Source organism: Hemicordylus capensis, chromosome 2 (genome assembly GCF_027244095.1).
Source record: "Hemicordylus capensis ecotype Gifberg chromosome 2, rHemCap1.1.pri, whole genome shotgun sequence".
In the NCBI taxonomy this organism is placed as follows: Eukaryota; Metazoa; Chordata; class Lepidosauria; order Squamata; family Cordylidae; genus Hemicordylus; species Hemicordylus capensis.
This window is the reverse complement of record NC_069658.1, coordinates 21,410,769-21,435,000: the sequence shown is the minus strand read 5'-3', so window position 1 is coordinate 21,435,000 and position 24,232 is coordinate 21,410,769. Positions and strand designations below refer to the sequence as shown.

The following is a 24,232-nucleotide window of genomic DNA, read 5'->3' as shown; positions in this document are numbered from 1 at the left end:
CTCACACTTCTAGTCTCCCATTCATATGCAGCGAGGGCAGACCCTGCTTAGCTAAGGGGACAAGTCATGCTTGCTACCACAAGACCAGTTCTCCTCTGGAGTTGGTGGTGGACAGGGGAATTCCAGGATGAATCTCCCAACTGCTGCTGGTGTGGAGCTCAGGACAGTGCAGGACTTGGTGTGATGGGTACAATCTGCACCCCACCAAGAACAGCAGGGGGAGGGGGGATGGACCTGCTGCATAATTTGACTGAAAATATCCTTTTTACATTCTAAGCATTTTTCTCTGCAAATTGGTAATGTTCTTGAAAGCTTAATCTGAATTTTTTTCAATTCAGGATCAAAAGGTCCACTGAGCTTGTGCATGGTAACTCTTCATAACGTGATATTGAATTGGCAGATATCATGGAAGTTTCCATGTTTTGAGACATGCATCCAGCTGCACATGAGAGTGAAAAACAGTGACCTGAATGCATGCACCAGATGTATGGGTTCTATGTGCAAATCAAAGCTCTCCTTCACCAAAATTGCTGGATTTGGACAATGAAATATTCTGATTGCTAAACTCGCCTTCTCCTCCTCTGAAGACTGTTTCTTTTTCCTGTTTTTGTAGAGAGTAGCTGGTTTACTCTCTAGTATGCTCTATTTTTTGTCTTATCCATTGCAACAGAGAAATCAAAATATACATTTGCTAGGCACATGCATTCCTCCCATACTGCTATAGTCGGGTGGGATTAATAATTTATTACATTAAAATTTGGGCCTTCTTCCAAAGAGCTCAGGGTGGCAAATGCGATTCCCCCTCCCCATCCTCAAAATATCCCTGTCAGATAGGCTACCTTGAAATATAGTGACCACCCCAAGGAGTGGAATTTGAACCTCGGTCTCCCCAGCCTTATTTTAACAACAGCATCATTTATTTGTTTAATTTATTTAACATATTTATATACCACCCGAAACTCAAATCTCTGGGTGGTTAACTATAAAAAAAATAAATTAAAACAAAATTAAATCATGAAAACAATTAAAAATTTAAGAACATATTTATTTATTTAACGTATTTAAATAAATATGTTATTTATTTAGCAATTATTTTCCTTCACTTATGACAGTACCCCACAGCTGACTTGAAAATATTCAATTCTGAAAGTCTAATTAACTGAAGGGATTTTTGTCTTCCTGGAGTTTTGAAATCTCTTTTCTGGAGTGGATGCAACTAGGCTTTGTAACAGGTTGTACGAAAATTGCCCCTCCTCCCCATGTGTCAGGCATGATGGGTGGGAGTTGGGTGAAGCCAAGGGCACTTACCACCAGGGCCGAACGGGCACGGCTGAAAGCATGTGGGTATCGTCGGTCGGCCCCTTCTGGTGATGGCAGTGAGGCAATGGCCCCAGGGGCCCAAACAGCCTGGAGACCCGGAACCACAAGCGTCTTGGGGACTCTCACGAGAATGGCATGAAGTCCCATGAGACTTCAGTGCAAGATTTCAGGCTGATCCTGAATCTCGTGAGACTTGCTAAGTATGTGAAGGACTATTTAAACGTAACACAGCTGATGATGAGGGGGTGCAGGCCGAATAGGGCACAGAGTGAACAAACCCGAGGTTCCAAGTGGCAACAGGCTGAAGAAAGGGGTGGAGGTGGCGGAACCTCGCCTCTCTAGCCAAAACTCTGAGGCCAACCCCATCCTTTGGACCAGGCCTGCTCAACTGCAGCCCTCCTGCAGATGTTGGCCTACATCTCCCATAATCCCTGGCTACTGGCCACTGTGGCTGGGGACTGTGGGAGTTGTAGTCCAAAAACAGCTGGGGGGGCCCTAAGTTGAGCAGGCTTGCTTTGGCCCGAAGTGCCCCATGAAAAACCCCAGGCCACACAGGAGGTTCACAATGTACAATGTACTTTTCCTTGCTCAGCAACATGTGTCCTGAGCTGAAGATTCCTAACATCTGTGACTACTGGCCACTGTGGCTGGGTGTTGATGGGAGTTCTAGTTGTGCAGCCCTCATCGAAAGGGTTCTTTGTCAGGCCAAGAATGGATTTTGGACTTCTCAGACCCAAGTGCAACACATTATTGTTTCACTATACATACTCCTACACATTCTTCTGAAAATTCAAGTATAAAAAACTAAACCTTAAAGTTTTCAAGTCCTCTTTCTAATGCCATCAACCCCCTTCATGATGGTGGAGAGGGCGGGGAAAGCAAACAACTCATCTCACTCCATTATAACTACATACTGAGGCTATTCACATGCGCAGAGGAAACTGGACTAAGGGAGCCCAGCCCATTTCCCCCTGCGCATGTGAACCGTCAGGAGCCGTGCAGCTCCCAGCAGTTAGCCCACTTAATTGCTCCCCCTTAAATGAGGTTAGCAGAACGAGCACTCCGCTAACCCCATTTAGTTGATCGTGAGTCACCATGGCACGGCTCTGCGCTGCGGTGACTCACAAGTAGACCCCCAACCAGGAGGCAACAGCAAGCCTCCCGGCCTCAGGGGCCTCCCCAGAATGCCCTACACACTCGCACAGGGCATCCTGGGACTTCTGGGGGCCGAGTGGCCCCCAATCCCTGCCACCCCTACCAGCTCCATGACAGAGCAGGTAGTCATGTGGGCGGCCGATCCAGCCGCCCAGGGTTAGTCTGACGATCGTCTTTCCCCAATCGTGCGTAGAGCCTCATTGGCTGCAAATATATTGCCATCTTGTTTGGCAGTGAGTTTAAAAACATAAACGTCAACTCCTTTGGGATTTGCATAAACACACATAAAAGGTAATCCAATTATGCTTACTCAGCAATACAAGTTTATTGGAGCAGAAAAGGGACGCATTTCATATGAGAGGCGTTGAGACCTATAATGGAGATTCTGTCTGGGCAGGGAAATCAACAGCTACCTGCACTAGCTACCTCCCTTACTTTCAAGGGCCTGATTCAGTGTGCTAGCTGAAGAAATTGTAAAAGAGTTCTTAGACACGTATACTCACCAGCCCATGGACAAATGTTTAGAGTGAAGAATGGATTCCAAAAGCAGTGGGATGCAGGTAATTAAACCACGACTCCTGGATTGCCTTTTCAAAGTTGTACCAAGAGGGCAGAGAGAACAGCAACATGCACGTATAACTTATAATTCACCGCTGCTCAGCTATGCAGGAAAGGAACCTTCTTGCAAATCCTAGCCCTCCCATTATCTTAAACATTTATCAGCGTTTCATCATGGGTGGGAGGAGATTCGCTCTCCTTGTTGACTCAGGGTGAATGATTTGCGTGTGTAATCTTAAGGTTTCTAATGTGCATTGGTCTGCAGGCATTAAAAGGCAATAAAAACCAAAGCTCTTTTTTTTTTTTTTTGCAAAAGTTTCAGCTGCAGAATGGCATCATTAAAGCTCAATGGCCATGCAAAAGCATGAAGTGTTGAAATGCTTCGAGTTCCCCATTTGATAGTTCAGATTCAGAAGTTAAACTATTCTTTAAATATTAAGGCTGTAACATTTATTGTTAACAGTTGGATTAACCTACTACAATATGTTGAAAAGCTGCCCTCAACCAATTAGTTAGTCAAATTAAAATTAAACTATTTTTAAATACAAATACTTATAAAAACTGCAGATGGAAGGCATCTTAAGGGAGTCATGCCCTCATGTGGAAGTAAGAAGGGAAAGCAGAAGAAGGGCTCCACCTTCCCTGAGGGCTGCATGGTCCTCAGGGACATATTCCTGGCAGAGAAAAAGGCTTTGGGAGGGAAGGGCAAGAAGCGAAAATCACTCCCCACTTCCCTTCCACTGCACTTCAGAGCAAGGCTTCAACGCAGCTAGGCTCCAACTACTCCGCGTGGGCAGAGCCCTGCTTCTGCCCTTGTAGTACTGCAGAAGACTACGTATGCTGTTTTCTGTGCCAATGTAATATGACCCATCAACCAAAACTCATGATGAATCAGCTAAGGTTTCTTTACATAGCTGCTTGTTGGGCTGCGTTTAAAGCAGCCTCACCTCAAGTCCTCCCGCTTAAAACTTGCACATGGATCAGGCTGCACATCTAGTGCACAAATAATTAACTTCAAGGACAAGGTTGTGAGAACAAGGGGAAGGAAAGCCATATGTCTGAAAACAATGCCTTCTGAGTTACGTTGTTTTAATAAGCCCCATAAAAACCACAGTAAACAGTCATTCTGTTCTCCCTGTCAACATTAATAGTGTCAACTTAACTGTTTTGAAAATTACTACTTGTTTAAATAAGAAGGGCACCAAGGACAACATTTGGAGAAGAAGAAAAAGACAGAGAAAACCAGTTCTTCCCTGATGCTAATGGGCACACAACCTTCAAAGATCTGGCCTGGTCAGGTTCATTGTATGGTTCACAAAGCCTCCCTGCACAAGCTAACCATGACCATTTTGTACCAAAAACATTGAAAAAAGCAAGATGATGAGGGTGCCATTGTACTCCAGGTCTAGCCAGTTTATTAAGGCATGATTTCATGGGCAGCAAATCTGAAACTCTTCTAAATGGATGGGGGCAAACAAGCTGAAACTTAAACCAGAAGACAGAAGTTGTCTGGGTTGATAAAACTGATCTGAATAGAGAGGTAAATCTGGTCTTGGACGGGGTCACATTCCCCTCGAAAGACAAAGTCCGCAGTTTGGGACCCGTGCTTTTGGACCCAACACTATCCTTGGAGGCACAGGTAGCGGCGGTGTACAGAAGTACTTTTTACCAACATTCAGATTGGACTACTGCAATGCCCACCCCACCATAACCTGCCTACCACCGGTATCCAGTGGCAATTCAGACAGACTCTAAATTTGGAGTTTCCACAGAACCATCATGACCAACAGTCATTATAACTAGACCTATCTTCCATGAGTGTATCCAATCCAATTTTTTATTAAACTACGCACAACCCTACAAACATTACAAAAGTGACAATGAACTCATAGTCAAACACGGTCACTAAAATTTGTATTCCTGGAAGATATGTTTAAAACCCTACTTTGTACTAATTTATATTTGTTACAATCCTTTCATTGTCATGTTTACAATAACTAGAGGAGAGGAGAGCAATAACAGTAACAATAACAATAACTAGCAGAGAGGAGAGCTGGTCTTGTGGTAGCAGACATTACTTGTTCCCTTAGCTAGGCAGGGTCTGCCCTGGTTGCATATGAATGGGAGACTAGAAGTGTGAGCACAGTAAGATATTCCCCTTAGGGGATGGAGCCACTCTGGGAAAAGCAGAAGGTTCCAAGTTCCCTCCCTGGCATCTCCAAGATAGGGCTGAGAGAGATTCCTGCCTGCAACCTTGGAGAAGCCGCTGCCAGTCTGTGTAGACAATACTGAACTAGATGGACTGGCGGTCTGACTCCGTATAGGGCAGCTTCCTATGTTCCTATGTAACTAAACTTGGTCAAAAGTGCAGGAACACTAGGTGCCCTTCAGAGGAAGAGTGGGCAAGCAGGCCTAGAGACTGGCTTGGAAGGGGCCTCTTTGCAGGTGACTGTAGCAGCTGCTGGAGATGCTGCAGTCATCTGGAGGCTCTGCACCTCATGGAGTCCTCTTCAATGTGAATTGCTGATACATCTACAGCAAGGTTACATAACTTTGGCCTGCCAGCTATTGTTGGACTGCTCTCCCACCATCCCTAGTCAGAGTAGTCAATAGTCAGGAACGATGGGAGCTGTAGTCCAACATCTGCAGGAGGGCTGAAGTAGTGTAGCCCTGTGGTCAAGATCCAGTAGTCGCCAGGCCAAATCTGGCCCTCTAAGGCAGGGGCAGGCAACATGCAGTTCTCCAGATATTGATGAACTACAATTCCCATCACAACCAGCCACAATTTATTCTAATAATCCCACAACATCTGGAAAGCCACAAGTTCCTTACCCCTGCTGTAAGGAATATTCCCTGGTTTAGCAGCTGCCAACCAGGATACAAGAACATTATTATGAAAGGCAAGCGGCATCTGTGACTAATGAACTAGCCATCATCCAGTTTGGAGGGGATTAGGTAAGTCCCTGGATCATCATGCACCATCCATTCCTCTGTGTGGTCCTGCAGTAAATAAAGCTAAGTTACTGACCAGGAGTCAAGAGCTTGGCTCCAAATTCACCTGAAGGTACAGAGTACTTAGCCCTGGCTTGAATGGAACACTCCAGTCAATAAGCGTAGAAGCTACGCTTCTGGATATATATCTTGAGGCATGGTCTGGATGAGAGCCTGGATGAGGGGATGGAAACCCCATGTAGGCTGACTGGTGTTCCATGGTGGAAGAAAGGCGAGACATAATGCATACTTAATTTTGATATCTTAAAGAAGTCTGCGGTTCTACTAGAATGGTATCTTGCTGACACTCACGTCACACCCCTACAACGAAAAGTATTTGTTTAAAAGATCTGCAGCTGTGTCATTTAATGCAACCTCCTGTTTCTTTCAGGTAACAGGTACACATTCTGATGAGCTCTACAAATATCTCAATTCTTTTGTGAGTAAAATGATACCTCAGTGTTACATGTCATGTTGGGTTTCTGGGCAGGAATAGAGAAACTAGTTCCCTATCACATTATTTACTCTCTCTTTTAAAAATGGTTTATGTATGAAAGATGCCAGATTTTCTTCTTCATGTGAAATATTTATTTATTTTAAACCAGTGCATTAGCTTCATTTTCTTTTAGTTTTCTACTCACAGGGAAACAACCTTTAAAAAAACCCAATTTGTATTACATGATTTATAACTGGTCCATTTCCTTGATGAACATCTCCAAGGCGTAGTAGTTTTATAGTATTACTAGTATTTTTAAGCCCATTATAATAACAGGCGCTAGCTCCCCCCCCCTTTAAGCGTTCTTCCTTTCTATTGCCCTATTTTTTTTGTCCCTGTCTCTTCCTTTCTCTCCTTTCCTTCCTTTTCTTGTTCTCCTTTTCCTTCTATCTTTTTATTTGTTTGTTTGTTTTTTATATGTTTTATTTTCTTTGTTATCTTTTTCTCTCTTCTTTCTATAAGGGGTGTGTTCTTTGTGGGGGGTTGTGTGTGTGTGTGTGTGTGTTTTCCTTTTTCTCTTTTTCTATCTTTTGTTTTTTTCCCTTTGTTCTTCACTTTTATCTCTCTTATTTTCCCTTCCTCTCTCTTTATTTTGTTTTTTTCTTTCCCATCTCTCTCTTCTCTTTTTCCTTCTTTATTTCTTTTCTTTTCTCTATTGTTCTGTCTCCCTCCCTCATTCCTTGTTTTGTCTTTTGCTGTCTGTCTATTTCTCTCTCTCTCTCTCTCTCTCTCTCTCTCTCTCTCTCTCTCTCTCTCTCCTTCTCTCTGTCTTTGTTTTGCACACCCATTGGGGAAAATGAGAGTACCATCACAATTAGAATTATGTTTTGCTTAGTGGCCCCAGAGTGGTTGCACTTTGGAGTGGCTTGCAAGCAGTACATGCACATCTCAGAGCTATGGATCTCTGCACAGTATGCAAAGTAGTATTGGAAAGTTCTATAATTTTGAACAATTACAGTCATCTTCACAAATAGTAAATAATTAAGCAGAGCATTAATATAATATATATGGAATATAATGTATTCCACATGCCATTAGAGTAGATAACCTTGCTATTTCTTCCTCAGCACACTTGAGACAGAGAGGGACAAACAGAAATGATTAAACAAAAGTAAATGGATCCTTACATTGGGGTGCTACAGAAATCAAGTAGTCAATGTAGTCATTATCACAGGAAAAGATTCAAGCAGTGTTTAATTTCTAAAATGAGACACACAAACTTGTTTGCAAGCTCTGTCCCCCAACCCCAGATCCAATATCCTGTCTTTCCAAGCTTGAGGCCAACTTCACACTGAGCCTTAAAGGTCTAAGTTTTTTTTAAAAAATGTTGGCAACCATAATGGTACACACCTTTTTGGAAAAGAGCCTGGTTTTAGGGAAATGAGATAGCTAGCAATAGTGCGAGCAGCAATACATTTCTTGTTCTGCCTGTGGAGAAGTGCGCTCTACTAACCCCGAGGGTTTAAATAAATAAATAATCCCAAAGTAGGAAGGGGGCGCTTAAAGCCTGCGGAAGGAATGTGTCCCTTACACAAAGGAAATCGCAATACAGTTAAAAACCCAGGTGTCCGTCTATTTCCCGGTGCTTTCTGAGGTAAAAACTAAAGGTAGCTCGTGCAAGGAAAGGCTCGCCCGGGCAGCTGTGACAGCGTTCAAGAGCATTTCTTTGCCACAGATGAACTTGCGGTTTGCGTCCTGCGCTCCCGTTTTCTCTTTGGGGGATTGGTGGAGTCGCCAAAGCAGCAAGTCCCGGGACATCAGCCAAGGGGGCTGTTTAGCTCGTGCTGAAATATTCATTACTTGGTAATGAGATCCTCGATGCTGCTGCTGCTGTTTCCTCCTCTGGCACGCGCCAAGCGACCAGCCGCCGCATTACATACTTGTTCCGTCTCCCTCCAACAGGCGCGGGAGCGCGCGCTTTAGGAGCCCCCCTCCCCGCACACCTTGAGAGAGCTGCCACGCCCCCTTCCCCACGCGGCCGTCGCTCAGGAGGGGAGGCGCCCAAAGTTGTCTGGCTTCTGAAGAGGAGCCATCAGGACTCCTCCGGGGCGCACGGGGTTGGGAAGGCAACACTCTGCTTTGGGCTCCTCAGGCGAGGAGGCACCAAGGAGGGCGGGTGGATTATTGACGGCGGGCCATGGCAGCATCGGCGCAGGGGTGGCGAATGAGGGACAGGAGAAGGTGAAGGAGCTACGCTTTCAGTCCCCGAGACTTTGAGACTCTTTCTGACTCTCGATGCCGTTTCTGGCCAAGCACTCCCTTTCCAAGATTCTTCCTTTGTTAGCTCCGTGGCCGCCCTTGTCAGCTCCCTCCCCGTGGCCGCCCTTGTCAGCTCCGCGGCGTGGCAAGGAACTGCGGCCTGCGGGTGGTCTGCAGCCTCCGCCGCCTCTGCCTCCCAGCGGCTGCCGCAGCCGCATCTGTCCTCCCTGTGGCCGCCTTTGTTAACCCCGCGGCCGGGAAGAGTCACAAACATGGCCGCCTGGTGCCTGTCTCCGTTTCTGCCTTGGCCGTTCTGCGCATGCGCTCTGCGCATGCCCAGAACAGCCAAGGGAGGCACGAACACACGCCTTAGTGTCCACGGACAGACACCAAGGCTTTTATTAGAGAGGATAATATAATATAGTCTTATAGTATTAGAGTAGCAATTTTAATGTAGTATAGTTTTATGGTTCCACAACTTGCTTTTATTATTTTAAATCATGCCTTACTGTTCTGTCTTATGCTGGTCTTGGACTACAATAAAGATGATTGATTGATTGACTGATTGACTTACTGGTTTACTTAAGGTTTTTCTCCACCTACCCTACTCCCCAATATGCCATTTACAAGAAACTGAGATGGACTGAAATCTGCAGCTCTGATACACAGGCAAACTTACTAATATTATGGATATATATACCAGTTTTCAACAAAAGCAAAACAGTTTATATAGAGAAATAAGAATAAATAAATAAAGATGGCTCCCTGTCCCCAAAGGGCTCACAATCTTTAAAAAAGCATAAGATAGACACCAGCAACAGCCACTGGAGTGATCAGGGGCGTATCTAGTGTGGGGCAGGCAGGGCACATGCCCCGGAAGCCACTTGAAGGGGGGTGCCATTTTTTATAATTAAAAAATTTAAAAAAATGGCTACCAAAAACAAGATGGCCACCACACATGCTTAAATGGCCTCTCTGAGGCCCTAGGCCATGCCAGGCTTTGCAGAGGCCATTTGAGCATGTGCGGTGGCCATTTTGTTTTCAGTGGCCATTTTTTTTTAAAAAAAAAAATTTTAATGGCCACTGCATATGCTCAAATGGTCCCTGCAAGGCCCTAGGCCTTGCCAGGCCTCACAGAGGCCATTTGAGTATGCGTGGCAGCCTCCAAAATGGCCACCATGCCGATCTTTGCAGGCCCAAACAGGCCCGAAAATCAGCCTGGGATGGGCTGCAGCAGTGAATTAAGAGGCCAGCGGGGGGAGGGGGAACCTTTGCAGACCCTCCCCCAGCCTTTAGGAAGCCCCCCAAAGGGGCTACAGGTAAAAACCTTTTTTAAAAAAATGATATAATATAAGTCACTGTACACATATTTAATTTGTCACTATGTACAGAGAATCAGGGCTTGTGAATACTGAGCTGAAGCTTATGAGCTAGGATTGTATTCATTTGCTCTTACTTTGTTTCTTGTGATAAGTGAGTTAAATATGATGTCTTAATAATATGGCTATTAATGGTGAGTTTGTCTTTGAATCAGTGTGAAGTCCTTAGTATTAAGGCCACTGGGAGTTTCTTGCTCTCTTTCTCTCATTTTAACTGTCTTTCTAAAATACTAGAATATATTCCAAGCAGTGACACGGTTTACTCTGCATATCCTTTAATTATTTTCAGAGTATCTGGGAAAAGCCAAATTCTCCATTTATTTTTAAAACTCATGTAATAGTGATGCTACAATGCATAGTAGAGAATTAGACAGGCACTTCTGTTGAGTTTTCAAAGTACACCTCCACATAGTATTTGGGTATTTCATGAGCCCCAACATACTGAAATTTGTAGTTTTCCAGCATTTTTTGGTCTGGCTACGTCCACTGCTAAATAGTTTTTGAAATATTAAAAGATTAACAAGCTTGACTTGTATTTTTGAGCTGATATGATGGTAAAATTATCTGAAAGATGGGTGTCAGATGTTTGGACAGGGGGTGCAATTTCAGTGCTTGCCCTAGGCGCTATTTTCCCTAGATACGCTTCTGGGAGGGATGCTGTGCTGGGGTTGGATAGGGCCAGTTGCTCTCCCCCTGCTCGTTGAACAGAATCACCACTTTTAAAAAGTGCCTGATCGAATTCCACAAAACCTTTCCAATTGAGTAATTTATGCAGTTTGTTCCTTATCTGATTAACAAACCTTGCTTCACTTAAAGCCCAAGAATTTTTAAAATGAGTCTTAAGCAGCTGACTATAAAGCTGCAGTGCAAACCACCTTGAGGGCCATTTGTTTTTACCATTAATATCAAAAATTACACAGCTCTGTAGTTGCCCCAGAGCTGTGGAACACACTTCCTGCTGAGATTAGAGGTGGTCCATCCCTGTTGGCTTTTAGGAAATAACTAAAGACAAATCTCTTCAGCTAAGCTTTTTAGCTATTTGGTAATTTTAGAAGTATTTTAATTTGATCTTTTTATATGTTTTAACTGTTAAAATGTCCTGGTTTGTTTTATTCCGTAGTGGGTGGTATGCAAATATGTTAAATTAAATTAAATGCATGCATACATATTATTGACTAGATTTCTGCTAGAAAAGGACCCATACAAAACACAAACTTTAATACACACACAGATTTCAAAAGCAAGAGTGCCACATATGACCGCCTCCAAATACTAAAGAATCACATATAACAGAATAAAGATATTAAAAGCATTTTTAAAACTATGCAGCAGGTAGAGGAACAAAAAGCAGTTCTTGACCAGCTGACAGAAACTGGACAAAAATGAGATCGATTCATTCTGGGAAGAGCATCCCAAAACTGGCACTACCACACAGAAGGTCATGCTCTGGTAACTATAGCATGACCTAACAAATCCCAAGAAGTCATGTTTCTATCCATATCTCTATCTAAGCCTTAGAATGTATGTGGCACATCTTGCGAGATTTCCTGGCAGGGCAGAACAGAGCACAGCACAGCAGGGGGAGCCTCTCTTGCCCGCCCGCCTGCCCCGCAATCTGCCTCCTCCTGCCTCAGTCAGCGCCGACCCTCACTCGCCCTGCAGGCTGCCCATGGAGGCAGAGCCCCTTCCTGCCTAGGCCTGCTAGGAGAAGGGTTGGGCGATGCGACAGAGGCTGGTGGTTGGCCGCCACCACAATGCCTCAGCTTCCGCCCTCAGCTCTGAGCGCCACCACCGCTCACAGGCCTAGGCAGGAAGGGGTGCTGCCTCCACGCACAGAGAGAAGCCAGCGAGGCAGCGCCAGCAAGATACGCCATGAGTGACTGGGAGGTGGGATGGCCCCCAGATGGGCATCGGGTCCTTGGCACCCCCGGAGCATCAATCGCCGGCGCAGGACTCCTCTCACCCAAGACTCCCCACAACCACTCTGGAGGGTTGGAGGCCCACCTGGGCTGGTGGAGAGAGGAAGCAGGAGAGGCCCGCCACCACCGTGGTCAGCTCTGGAGTGGGCATGCTGCTGGCCCTCCTAGCCAAACCGTCCGTCAGATCGGCCTGAAGGAAGGGTGGTGTGGTGGGGTTGGGCAGCCAGATCTGCTGAGCCACAACTGGGAGACACCTCCTCCTCCTCCTGCCCTACTCAGGAGCCTTAAATGACACACCCCATGTGACGGAGCTGCTTAGGGATTTGGGGGTGTTTCTTGACATGTGTTGCATCGGGAGGAGCTGGAAGGTCCAGGGTGGGATGTGTGATGGGAAAGAAAAAAAGGATAGAAAAAGAGAAAGGAGGAGAGAGAAAGAAAGAAAGAAAGAAAGAAAGAAAGAAAGAAAGAAAGAAAGAAAGAAAGAAAGAAAGAAAGAAAGGGAGGGAAAACAAGGGAGGGGGAGAGAAAGCAGAGGCTGCAACAGGAGCAAGGAGAGCAAAAAAGTACTAGGGTGAAAGAGAAGTTCATTTACTCTCCCCCTCCGCAACACCCATTGCTATGTTCAATAATTTTGTCAAGGGTCCATTGTCTGCATCATAAATTTTTAGGCTGGCTCCTAGATCCAAAGAAAATTTATGAGGGCCTGAACTACAGGACAGCACATTCTGCAAAGATGGGGCCCGTGTAAGGATCACCCTACCGATCTTCAAGCACAGAGGTGTACATGTGGGAGATGGTGCCAGTGGTCGCAGATATGCTGAGCCCCATCCATTAACTTTTAATTCAGGATGTGCTTACTGTATATCATACTGGGAGGTACTTGAAAAGGATGCCAAAGAACAGCTCTGGTGCTTGTGTGTTGCTCAGGTGTCACCGAAAACCGTCGGTGAGCAGAAAGATGTGCCGTAAATCTTCTCCAGCAATACCAAAGCAGTGCAAGTCCCGCTATGGCCCCACCAGTCACTCCCAGCAGCACACCTCACAGACTCCATGGTGTTTGTCTGAAGATGAGGACGCCATATCCGTGAATACAGGATAATGGAAACACCTAAAGTCATCATCATGGAAACACCCGCAATCACGGACACAGCGTTGGCCTCTTAAGATGTATCTGTATCTTTAGATGCTGTATCTGTGAGCGGCACACTGCCAGAGTTGAGTGACAGGGTCACGGCTGGACTTTCAGCCCCGCTTTAGATGTTGTACATGACGTGAGTACAGCATATGTTCTATAATGCTTGAACAGGGCTTCTGTGGCTTCTGTGTACAATGTACTCACCTTAAGTGACGCAGCAGGGAAATGCTTGACTAACAAGCAGAAGGTTGCCGCTGGTACTATATTGGGCAGCAGCGATATAGGAAGATGCTGAAAAGCATCATCTCATACTGCACGGGAGAAGGCAATGGTAAACCCCTCCAGTATTCTACAGAAGAAAACCACAGGGCTCTGTGGTCGCCCGGAGTCGAAATCGACTTGATGGCACACTTTAGCTTTTAGTACAATGTACACAGGTACAGTTATTCTCATGTTACACTGAATGCAGGTACAGCAGTACACTTCCTACCTGCATCCTGCATTTGAAGGAGCCTGTTCACCAGGTTCACTTTTAAAATGAATGCACATATATTTGTTCACACAAAAACGTGTTTGTGTGCGCAGAGATCTCAACACAGCTACGGTATAATGGGCACTTTTTCACAACCACGAAGACCCCAGGCAGTGCAGAGGTTCAGGGGTCAGGATGAGTTGTCTCGTCCCCTGGAAATCCTACAATCCGCACCATGAAAGTGTGCGGTGCAATGTGGGGCTCCCCCTGGCAGCGGCCGGAAGCCCCGCAGTGCCTCTGCGCTGGCTGCAAGCAGTCGGCAGTGACACATGAGCAGTTAGACAGGGTTACGGGCACAAGTGAGCCCTTAATCTCCGCTAACTGGTGGGCTTCTTTCGCAGGTTTTCTGCCAAGGCGCTACCAGGAAACACTTGGCTCCTGGCGGTTCTCACAGGCAGCCAAGCCTGGGCATGGCTGCCTTAACCCGGTCTTGGCTGCTAGTGAGAACAGTCTCAATGTCTGAAAAGGGCTAGACTGTATGAGTGGAACAGAACGTGTGAATAGGGCTTGTGTCTTGGTTGTTGTTGGTTTTTTAAAGTCAGAGAACATGTACAATAAGCTATTTAAATAATGCCATGGCTGTACCAATGTGGCTTTTTTAGAGAATAGACCCCCCAAAAAAAGGCCACAAGTTAGGAGCTATATTCTGAGTGGCAAACGTCTGTGCATACCTTATTATTACAATGTGAATAATAATGATTCATGAAGGAAGTTCTCACTTGCCCTTCCGAGAACATTCACCTCCCAGGTTGCAAGACTGGAAACATGGAAACTCAGCTTGCATATTCTATACTTACAGAAGTACACCCAATGGAATAGTAAAAGCAGACCAACAACGCAGAATGCTTATTGAAAACAAAATCTGCCAGAGTCTAAGAGACCACAACGAGCAACTGTGTCTTCTAACCCAACTGAATAAACTGAGTTTCCTCCTCTGAAGAACAGTCTTAACCTGAAACACATCGGGCAACAGCCTTTCATCACAACGGCTGGTTTCCTAGCTCAGTGGTGGTCCCCCAATCTCAATCTTGGGACCCCAGACATTGTTGGACACCTGCCATTATTCCCAGCTACCATGGCCTTTGAACATGGTAGCTGGAGCTGATGGGAGTTGTAGTCAAACATTTTGGGACCCATGTTTGAGAACCCTTGCTGTACATTACAATTAATTGTTATTATTGTTGTTATTTAGCGCTGTCCACCATCTTCTGTTTGGGTGAGCAGATCTTAGAATTCTGACTGCAGCTTGCTGTCAAGCCTGAGGAAGAGGCCAATTCTGAATTCTAAAATGCTCATGTATCATAGACATGAATTGCATGAGCACCATCACATGCAAAATGCAGCACATCTTCCTCTAAAATACTTAGAAGTGGGGCCCAACACTTTCCAATCACTCTTTCTAAGTATTTTACGCACACTGAATTTGACACATGAAATGTCCGCTTATCACTCAGTGCCTTATATATTTTGTGGAGTATATTTTACTCCATACCGGAGTTCTAGCTGCAAAATGACAATCATCCCTTGGAAGGCAAATTAAAAAGAACATCAAATTGCTGTTTCACGACTTGAATTGTTGCATAGGGGGGTTTTTTTTAGTTACCTACCTAGTTATTTTGAGGGTATGACTCATCAAATCTGATGATCTCCAAACCCTCCTCCACAAACCAAACACCTCAGATTCTAAACAAAAAAAAGTTTTATAAGTTTGATTCACTTGATTTGCAAAGTTAATGATAATTTTGATTTAAATTGGAGTATTTTGTCATTAAAATGTTTGGGGGGGGGACTAAAAGAAAAGGTGATATAGGCCATTGATTTAAGGGAAACAGGATTTCAGATCAGAACCTTCTTGATCCATTATTATAACCTAACTCAAGGAGATTATAGAATAACAGGGAGTGACTTGAACTTAAACTTGACTTAGGGAGTCTTATGGCAGTGAAAATTGGATGAGTCGTGTAAGAGAAGGGAGAGACACTGAAAGCCGATCTTGCATTTTAGGCTTTTCCCCAGTCACAGTAGCATAAGTTGTCCTGTCAACGTGTGCTCTTACTCAATGTTAACTGGGTTCACAATAAAAACCACCACCATCCATTACTTGATCATGAACTGAATGAGGGTACTAATCTGGCTTGCATTTCCAAAGTGAAGGAGGAACCAAATCTCTCAGCTGTTTCCACCAGGATTCTTAGGGCAGCACCATCACATGCTCAAGGGCTAGGAAGTGGGAGCTGCTATACTCTATAATTTTAAATCTCCCTTTCTGGGGTTCCTCTATATATCCATGATTCTCACCCCTCTTTCCCTACCCATCCCTTCTAACCCTTGCCGCCATATTGAAGAAGAGGGGTGGGGTGGGGGAGAATGAATGAATGAATACCTCTTAATTTGTATACAGCTGTAAGAAGTTGTGTCAAACCTTCAACCATTTTTCTAATCTATCTACCTGATTTTTCAAGCACAGCTAAATCTAGCAAGTCTGATATCCAGTCTTCTATCTTGGGGACATTGTTCAAGTTGCAATATTAGTTGTTTAGCCATGAAGAGGCCTCTCTATATACACACTCTTCTGATCCCAAATTTCCAGCCCCATGTATGCAGGATGTAACCCATAGTGGTGTTTTTGTCCCCTATTTCCATAGCTGTATTTAATACCATATTAATTCTGCAAGTGACTTGTTTCCAGAAGGTTGTTTTTTGTTTTTAGCCCACTTTCCAGTAGGCTTATGAGATCACCCAGCATGCTGTGTGTGTGTCCGTCCGTGAGTCCGTATGTGTGTTCCCCCTTACAACTTCGCAATGCCTGGGCCAATATGAACCAAATCAGGTGCAGTTGTAGGGATACATAGGGACACCTCAAAGGCGTAGTTCGTGATGATGTCATCCACCCCAATGGTGGACATGTAAACTTTTGAGGCACAAGCACAATAACTTGGGGACTGTCTAACCTATTAGAATCAAATTTGGTACAGTTGTAGTGATTGACACACAGGGACACCTCAGTGGTGTAGTTTGTAATGATGTCATCCACCCCAATCCAAGATGGTGGATGCATGTACATTTGAGGCACAAGAGATCTAACTTGTGGACCTTGATTTGAACCAAATATAGTCCAGTTGTAGAGACAGTGAAAAGAAAGTAGGCTGATTAGTTCTTACTAGAACAACTTGTTTACTTGGGTGCCTTTGTCAAGGCAGAAAGGCAGTATAAAAGTGTAGCAAATAAATAAATAAATAATAAAAAATAAGTGGCAATCCCAAAATAAATGAACTAAATCCACATGTGGGTTGAAGCATCTACAATGGTCTTTATTTGAGGTAAGTTTCAAGTGTCCAAGGCACACAAGAGCCCAGTATGCCCTAAGAATAAGGTTTCCAACTTTTAGTGTTTGAACCTGGTGTTGGGCAGTCAGGACAAATAAGAGATTCTGGAGGTGCCCTGAGCACCCACTGCGTATCAGACTTCTGAACTGAGCTGAAGTGGTCTCAGACTTTGTGCTGAGGAACTGCAGGTTTGAGGTTCTGGGTTTTTTTATCATCTTGTGCCAAGGCTGCCATGTCTGATACGGCTCAGGGATTTCATGTCTGAACTATTATCAGCCCAACACATATGTCAGGTCCATATTTGATTTGGTGTTCTTGTCGAGGCCGGATGGAGATAATCCGGAAATGGAGACTCTCTCTATGACTCCCTTATCGTGTTGTTATCATGGCCAGATCACTTCCTGATTAGGTTTAGGATTGCAGCAGCTTCTTCGTTCTGCAGGATTGGTGGGCCTATTAAAACAGTCCATTCCCCAGAGGTTGACAGAATCAGAGAGATTCCAGAGAGCTCTTAAGGATTTTCCTACTGACATGTACCAGGATGACTCAAGTAATTGAGGTGATCATCCCAAGGGCCCTCTACTCCTTGATTTACCAGGATGCTGGGGGAGAAGCAGCAGCTATAGAGACAGTCTGAATATAGGTGGTGGGAAATAGGAGTAAATCCAACACAACACAGACAAGGGCTTTGTCTCTATGACAGGGGCGAAGAAATTATACTGCCTTGCCACCACTGCATCTGCACAATGCTATCCATACAACCCATCACCTCCAAAGTCTGACCAGTGGGATGATGTGGAGCAGGAATAGTCAACCTTGTCTCTCCAGCCATTGCTAAACTACAACTCCCACCATCCTCAGACAAAATAAACTGTAATTGGTGATGATGGTATTGTAGGCAAAAACAACTGGAAAGCCAATGGTAGGAGTTTCTTTCAGATCTATCTTGGAGACACCAGGGAGGAAACGTGGGACCTTCTGCATGCAAGCATGCAGATGCTCTTCCCAGAGCTGCTCCATCCCCTATGGGAAGTATCTAACAGTGTTTACTCATGTCTCCCATTCAAATGCAAACCAGGGCAGACCCTACTTAGCAAAGGGGACAACTCATGCTTGCTACCGCAAGACCAGCTCTCCTCCCTTACTCAGGGTCATGGCAGACAAGTCCTAATTGGATAATGTAGCCTTTTGGTCAACATTCAAAATTTGTCTGTATATTAATATTTCTCTTCTGCTTTTCTATCCAAAAGAGCCTTCAAAGGGGCACAATTTAATATCAAAATAAAATGATAAAATATTAAATAACTAATACACATAGCACAGGCCCAGCCCTAAAAATAAAAACAAGAAAAAGAAAGCACAGAGAACCAGGAATAATAATTCAGCTCAGGACAAATGTCAGAAGGCTTCATATATCTTCCTTATACTGCCTTCCCGTTGAGTAAAGGTAAAGTGTGTTGTCGAGTTGGTGTCGACTCTTGGCGACCACAGAGCCTGGTGTTTGTCTCTGGCAGAACACAGGAGGTGTTTACCATTGCCTCCTCCTGCACAGTAGGTTAGTATCATCACCCTCATCTTGCAGATGAGGAGAGAAGGCTTGAAAAAGCAGTGGCTTCTTTAAGGCCTTTTAGCAAGTCCATGATTGAAGCAAGACTGGAACCTGGCATTTCCTTCCTTAAGCAGTCCCCATGCAATTTTATTGTGTGCGTTTCAAGTCATAGTTTATCTTCTCCCAGGAGTAAAGTTAATGGAAGGCAAGATAAAAACTCTTACTGAAGTCTTTCAAGCTAATTGCAGCTAGTTCCAACACAGAGAGAAAAAAATCTATTTGTGACCTCATTAGCCAGCAGAGGGATCCCCCAGTGCCACTGATGGTGGAGGAGGAAGTAGTGTATTTGATGCATCTCAGCCTTCATTTATTACATTTTAAAAGTGCTTGCTAAATTGTTCAAACATTTGTAAGTGTCCCCTTCCATTCAATATCCTTGGGAATCATTTTATTGGTATGGTTTAATATTGAACATTGCTTGGGCAACCAAAGCAATGTACAATATTGCCCTAAACATTAGCATATGAACGGTAGCATATAAACTGCATTCAGAAACAAATGATGTACTGATATCTCCAGTCACTTCCAGTCTCCAGCCCAAAAATACATATCTCAGATCCTATTGCCACTAGCGTCAAGGTAGGTTGTAAAGCAATTAAAGAATTTTAACACACATATTAATAATACTTTCCCCCAATAACAGTGACTGGAGCATTCAAAACACTTTACATACATTATTTTAGTAATCCCCTTTTTTTTAATAGCCTCTGTTGTTGGAAAGTGGTATATAAATATTCTAAATAATAATTGTTTTCTCTGCGTGTTTGTTATTTGTCCAATTTTGTTTTGTGAGTTCTGCTTAATGTTTAAACATGTGGAGGCAGCAGGGGAAAGCACCACATCTGTGTGTGGTGTTTTGGAGAGCAGTGGGGCCAGGACGATCAGGTAAGGAGCTCCTTACCTGCTATTTAGGGGAACTACCCGCCACCCTGCCAAGCCAGCTCAAAACCTGGTGCCTAGCCGGTTCGGCACTTCCCAGAGGAGGCTTGTGCACAGCCCTAGACACTTGCTCTTCTCCTGCTAAATATAAGAGAAATGACACTTTTTAAAAGGTGCTGCTTTGCCCATTTAACAATAAAGCCAGCTGGATGTTTGGTTCTAGAGTTAGTTATGCGTGTGGTGTTTATGTGTGTACGGGATATTTTTAGTTATGGAAAATCAATGAGTGGATTGTGTGGTGGTTTGGGTTTTTGATTTGTTTGGAGGCTTTTCCCTTTGTTTCTGGTCATTGACCCTAACAGAGTGATTTAAGCCAGCAGGAAGGCAAAAGGATTAGCAATTAAAATCAGCTAATTGACACGATGACAGTCCTGCAGCTCTGTGTGTGTGTGTGTGTGTGTGTGTGTGTGTGTGTGTGTGTGTGTGTGTGGTCTTTCCCTGGACCAAAGAGACAAAATATTATGTGCTAGGCAAGCTTCTCAGGGTATGGCATTCCAGATATGGAGCACCACAATTGAAGTTCTATTCATTATGTTCATTAAGTTGAACACCCATACAATCTGTGCACAATGTACACAGGTACCGGGTCTGTACACAGGTACAGTTATTCACATGTTATGTTGAACACAGGTACAGCAGTATGCTTCCTATATGTATCCTGCATTTCAGGGGGCCTGTACCCAGGGTCACATTTGAAATAAATGCAGGTACGGCCATCCACACAAAAGTACACACTGGGCTTGAGAAGGCGCTATCTCAGCCACCACCTAGCTAACTTCTGAAGGTGGGTGAATTCAGAGAAGTATTGCCAAGTATGAATGTAACAGTCAAGCAAGCTCATGTAGGAGAAGTCTTACAATCCTATAAGGCAGTTCAACATTATTGTCTCCACACTGCAGATGGGGAAGGAAGATCATGACTCACCTAAGGCCACACAGTTTTTTATGAACCTAGGAAGCTGCCTTATGCTGAGTCAGAACATTGGTCCGTCTAGCTCAGTACCTGCCTACACTGACTGGCAGCAGCTCTCTCAAGTTTCAGGTAGCAGTATCTCCCAGCCCTCCCTGGAGATGCCAGGGACTGAATATGGGACCTTTTGCATGCAAGCAGATGCTCTATCACTTAGCTATGGTCCCAACCCCTAAGGGGAGTATCTTACAGCACACAGCACTCATGTCTAAATGCTACTGATATCATTAATATTTGATATCAAATATCAAAATGATAGTCACTCATCCAAATGCATACCAGGGTGAACCCCTACTTAGCAAAGGGGAGAATTCATACTCGCTATCGCAAGACCAGCTCTCTCCACTCCAAAGAGGTGGTGAGATTTGATGGGATTTGATTTCTAATGCACAGCTTGCACCCACAGCTACATGATATCGCTGGTTGATATCTTTTCACGTATTTAATCTAAATAAATGTCCGTATTATTAAAATCTTGACTCAGGAACATAAGAGGTTGCCTTAGACTGAGTCCGCCCATTTGCCCAGCTAGCCCAGCATGGTCTACACTGACTGGCAGCAGCTCTCCAAGGTTGCAGGCAGGAGTCTTTGCCAGCACTACCTGGAGATGCTGCCAGGGTCTTCTGCACCCAAGCAGATGCTGTATCACTGAACTACGGTCTCCTCCATAGGTGTCTGTTCAATATATTGAAGAAAGCATGCTATAAATCAGGGTTTCTTAACCTTGGGCCCCCAGATGTTGTTGGACTACAACTCCCAGAATCCCCAGACATGGCCTTTGTGGCTGGGGATTCTGGGAGTTGTAGTCCAACAACAACATCTGGGGGCCCAAGGTTAAGAAACCCTGCTATAAATCATCATTGGAAGGTGGTGTAGATTTAGTTTTGATTAGCAATGTTTCAGCCAAAGCAGAAAACATGAGTACATGGCAATGCCAAGTACAGGAAGACCTCGTTACTCGCTGATCCAGCAGCTGCAGTTTCATGTATCCGCAGTCAAGTAATTGTCACCCAATCTTGGTATACATGGGGAAAAACTGGGGTGGGGGAGGGTTAAATCCATGTATCCATGGATATCCACGGATCGGGGGTGGCCAGAATGGGGGTGGCCAGAAATGACCTCGGAGGTCATTCCAGCTGCCATTTTGAGCTCAGGAGTCATTTTGTGGCTCATTTTAAAAGAAGGGGGAAAATGTGATTTTTTTTTGCCCCCAAAGCCTGGTGGAATAGAGACCCTGCGGGGGGGGGTACTGCTGGGTTGCTGGGGACCCACAGAGCACAGTAGGCTCTACAGCCATTTTCTACAGCCATTTTCACAGTTTTTTCCTCTGCTTTGCAACCTCCGGGAACCCAGCCCTCGCAATCCCATAGACATAATGAGTCAGTATTCGCAGTTTCGTTATCCGCGGTAATTGGAAAATAGAACCCCTACGAATACAAAGGTCCTCCTCCTGTAAAATATAACAGTCACCACCAGTCAACCCGCCTTGAAGGACAAAATGATGAGCAGCTGCAATTCTGTCTCAGTTACCATACCTTCATGCACTTTCCTCACAATTTAGCTCTACATTTTGCTGCTGCCAGTGCAAAAAAGAAAGAGGCCATGACCCTGGCAATTTATGCCCATTGTCAGCATCCCAGCAATTCAGGTCCATTGTCACCACAAGCAATGCAAAGTTTAAAGTACAAACCTGGCTCCGAAGATATCCTTTTTGGCTAGGTCAATTCCGGCAACCACTTTAACTCTAAGGATACGAGACTCCTCCTGTCAAAAAGGATATAAAAAGCAAGCATGGTCACAAAAATAGTTTTATTAATTTGTGAAGGCAAATATAAGTCACATTTAAAATAAAATAAGATCAAACTGGTTTCTAGCTCTTAACCAGGACCTGCAGGTACTTCAGGAAAACAAACATCTTTAAAATTGTTATGTGGAACAGGGACTACTGTGAGTCATGCACTAGTTCCTCACTTGCAGAACCAACTGGGGCTTCTCCGTCATGAACCCTCCTGCCTATTAAGATCATTTGGGGAGGTCTGGTTACAATTGCCACCCACTCATTTGGTGGTGACACGGGACCGGGCCTTCTCCACGGCTGCCCCAGGACTTTGGAATGCACTCCTAGGAGCTTCTCCATCTCTGGCTACCTTTAAAAAGACCCTTAAGATGCACCTGCTTTCTCAGGCTTCTAGTTAAAAACATTTTTAAACTGTTTTAAATGATTTTATTGTTGCTGTATTTTTAAACAACGGACACTGCCTAGAGATACACATATCAGGTGGTTTACAAATATGACAAACAAACAAAACAAAACAGAGGACAGTAACACCATAAACCAGAATTGTCCTGGCCTTGGAGTCAGGTGATCCTACAGAGCCAATCCCATGCCACTGCCTACTATATACCATATTTACCCAAATAGAAGACAAGTTTTAATGTAAGATGACCCCCTTAAAAATAAAAGCTAAATACAAGATTATACTTCTATTTACCTGAAAGGAACAGGACTGAATTTAAGACCCACACCCCCATTTCTAACATCAAATAATTGGGAGGGGGGCGGACTAGTCTTGGATTCAGGTAAATGTGGTAACTCTTTGAACAACAACAAATATGTATATACTGCTTTTCAACAAAAGTTCCCAAAGCGGTTTACATAGAGACAGGGGCGGATTAAGGGATAGGCAGGGTAAGCATCTGCCTACAGTGGTGGCAAATTGCCTACCAGCAGCAAATTTTGGCCCAACCCCGACTGACTCCAGGAGGAAATAAGGGCACAAGCACAAGCCTCAAATTGGATCACTTTTTAAAGTAGTTTGTTGTCGTCGTCATTGTCAGACAGACCAGTCACAGAGTTTGGATTTTGCAGCATGGGCCAGCTGGTGGCTGCGGGCAGTGCTGCCGGCACATGGCACTTCCTTCCAGAAGGAAGGAAAGAAGATCTGGGGGAAGGAAGCAGCCTGAAAAGAAGCTTAGCCAGTAGAAGGGGTGGCAGTGCGTGCCATCTCATTGGCTTCTCCTGGCAGCTGCAGCGGGGAGGGGGGTGGCGGGCCGAGGGAAAAGTCCCCCCTTTTAGCAACACCGCTAGAGAGAGCTCCTTCCAGCTCCCCTCCTTCCTCTGAAATGACTGCACAGCCCATCTGCAATCTGTCATGGGCCTTTCTCCACATCCGGAGAAAGACCCATAGTGGACTATAACAGACGGGCTGTGCAGCCATTTCAAACGACATTTCTATGTTGTTTCCAACAACATTTAGAAACCCAAGGAAGAACTACAGTGCTATAGGAAATATCCTGGAGATGCACAATTAAAGACGATGACTTTTGTCTAACCACCAGAACTCCGGAGACTTGGCTCCTTACCCTGATCACAATATTGTGCGATATTTACATTAAAACCCTCTTCAGAATTTTAAAGATCCACATACATCACCAACATATCAGTTTCACTTTACAAAGAAAGTGAAAAAGAGCTTAAATTGCACCCACCCAAACCACAAAAAGCTTTAGACACTAATGCCAGCTTCCGTCTACAGCCAGGAATTATTGGAAAGCCAATACATCCTTAGTGGTGTGAAATGTAAGCAACAGAGTACTTCTACCCCAGCCCTGTGAAGAGGATATTCAAGATCATTTAACACAGATGCATTACTTGTCAACACACCTGAGCCACTCTTTGGTCAGGTTAATGTAAGGTGGCAAAAC

At 44.6% G+C, this 24,232-nt stretch overlaps 1 protein-coding gene across 4 annotated transcripts in view; it reads right to left on the bottom strand.

The window, feature by feature from the left end:
• The window catches only part of NEDD4L (NEDD4 like E3 ubiquitin protein ligase), a 397,256-nt gene that overhangs the window by 242,184 nt on the left and 130,840 nt on the right, over positions 1-24,232 (bottom strand). For all 4 annotated transcript variants that reach the window (XM_053288369.1, XM_053288370.1, XM_053288371.1 and 1 more), the window contains exon 2: positions 22,218-22,291. In XM_053288369.1, the coding sequence (XP_053144344.1) occupies positions 22,218-22,291 (74 nt within the window). The remainder of the gene's footprint in view (positions 1-22,217; positions 22,292-24,232) is intronic.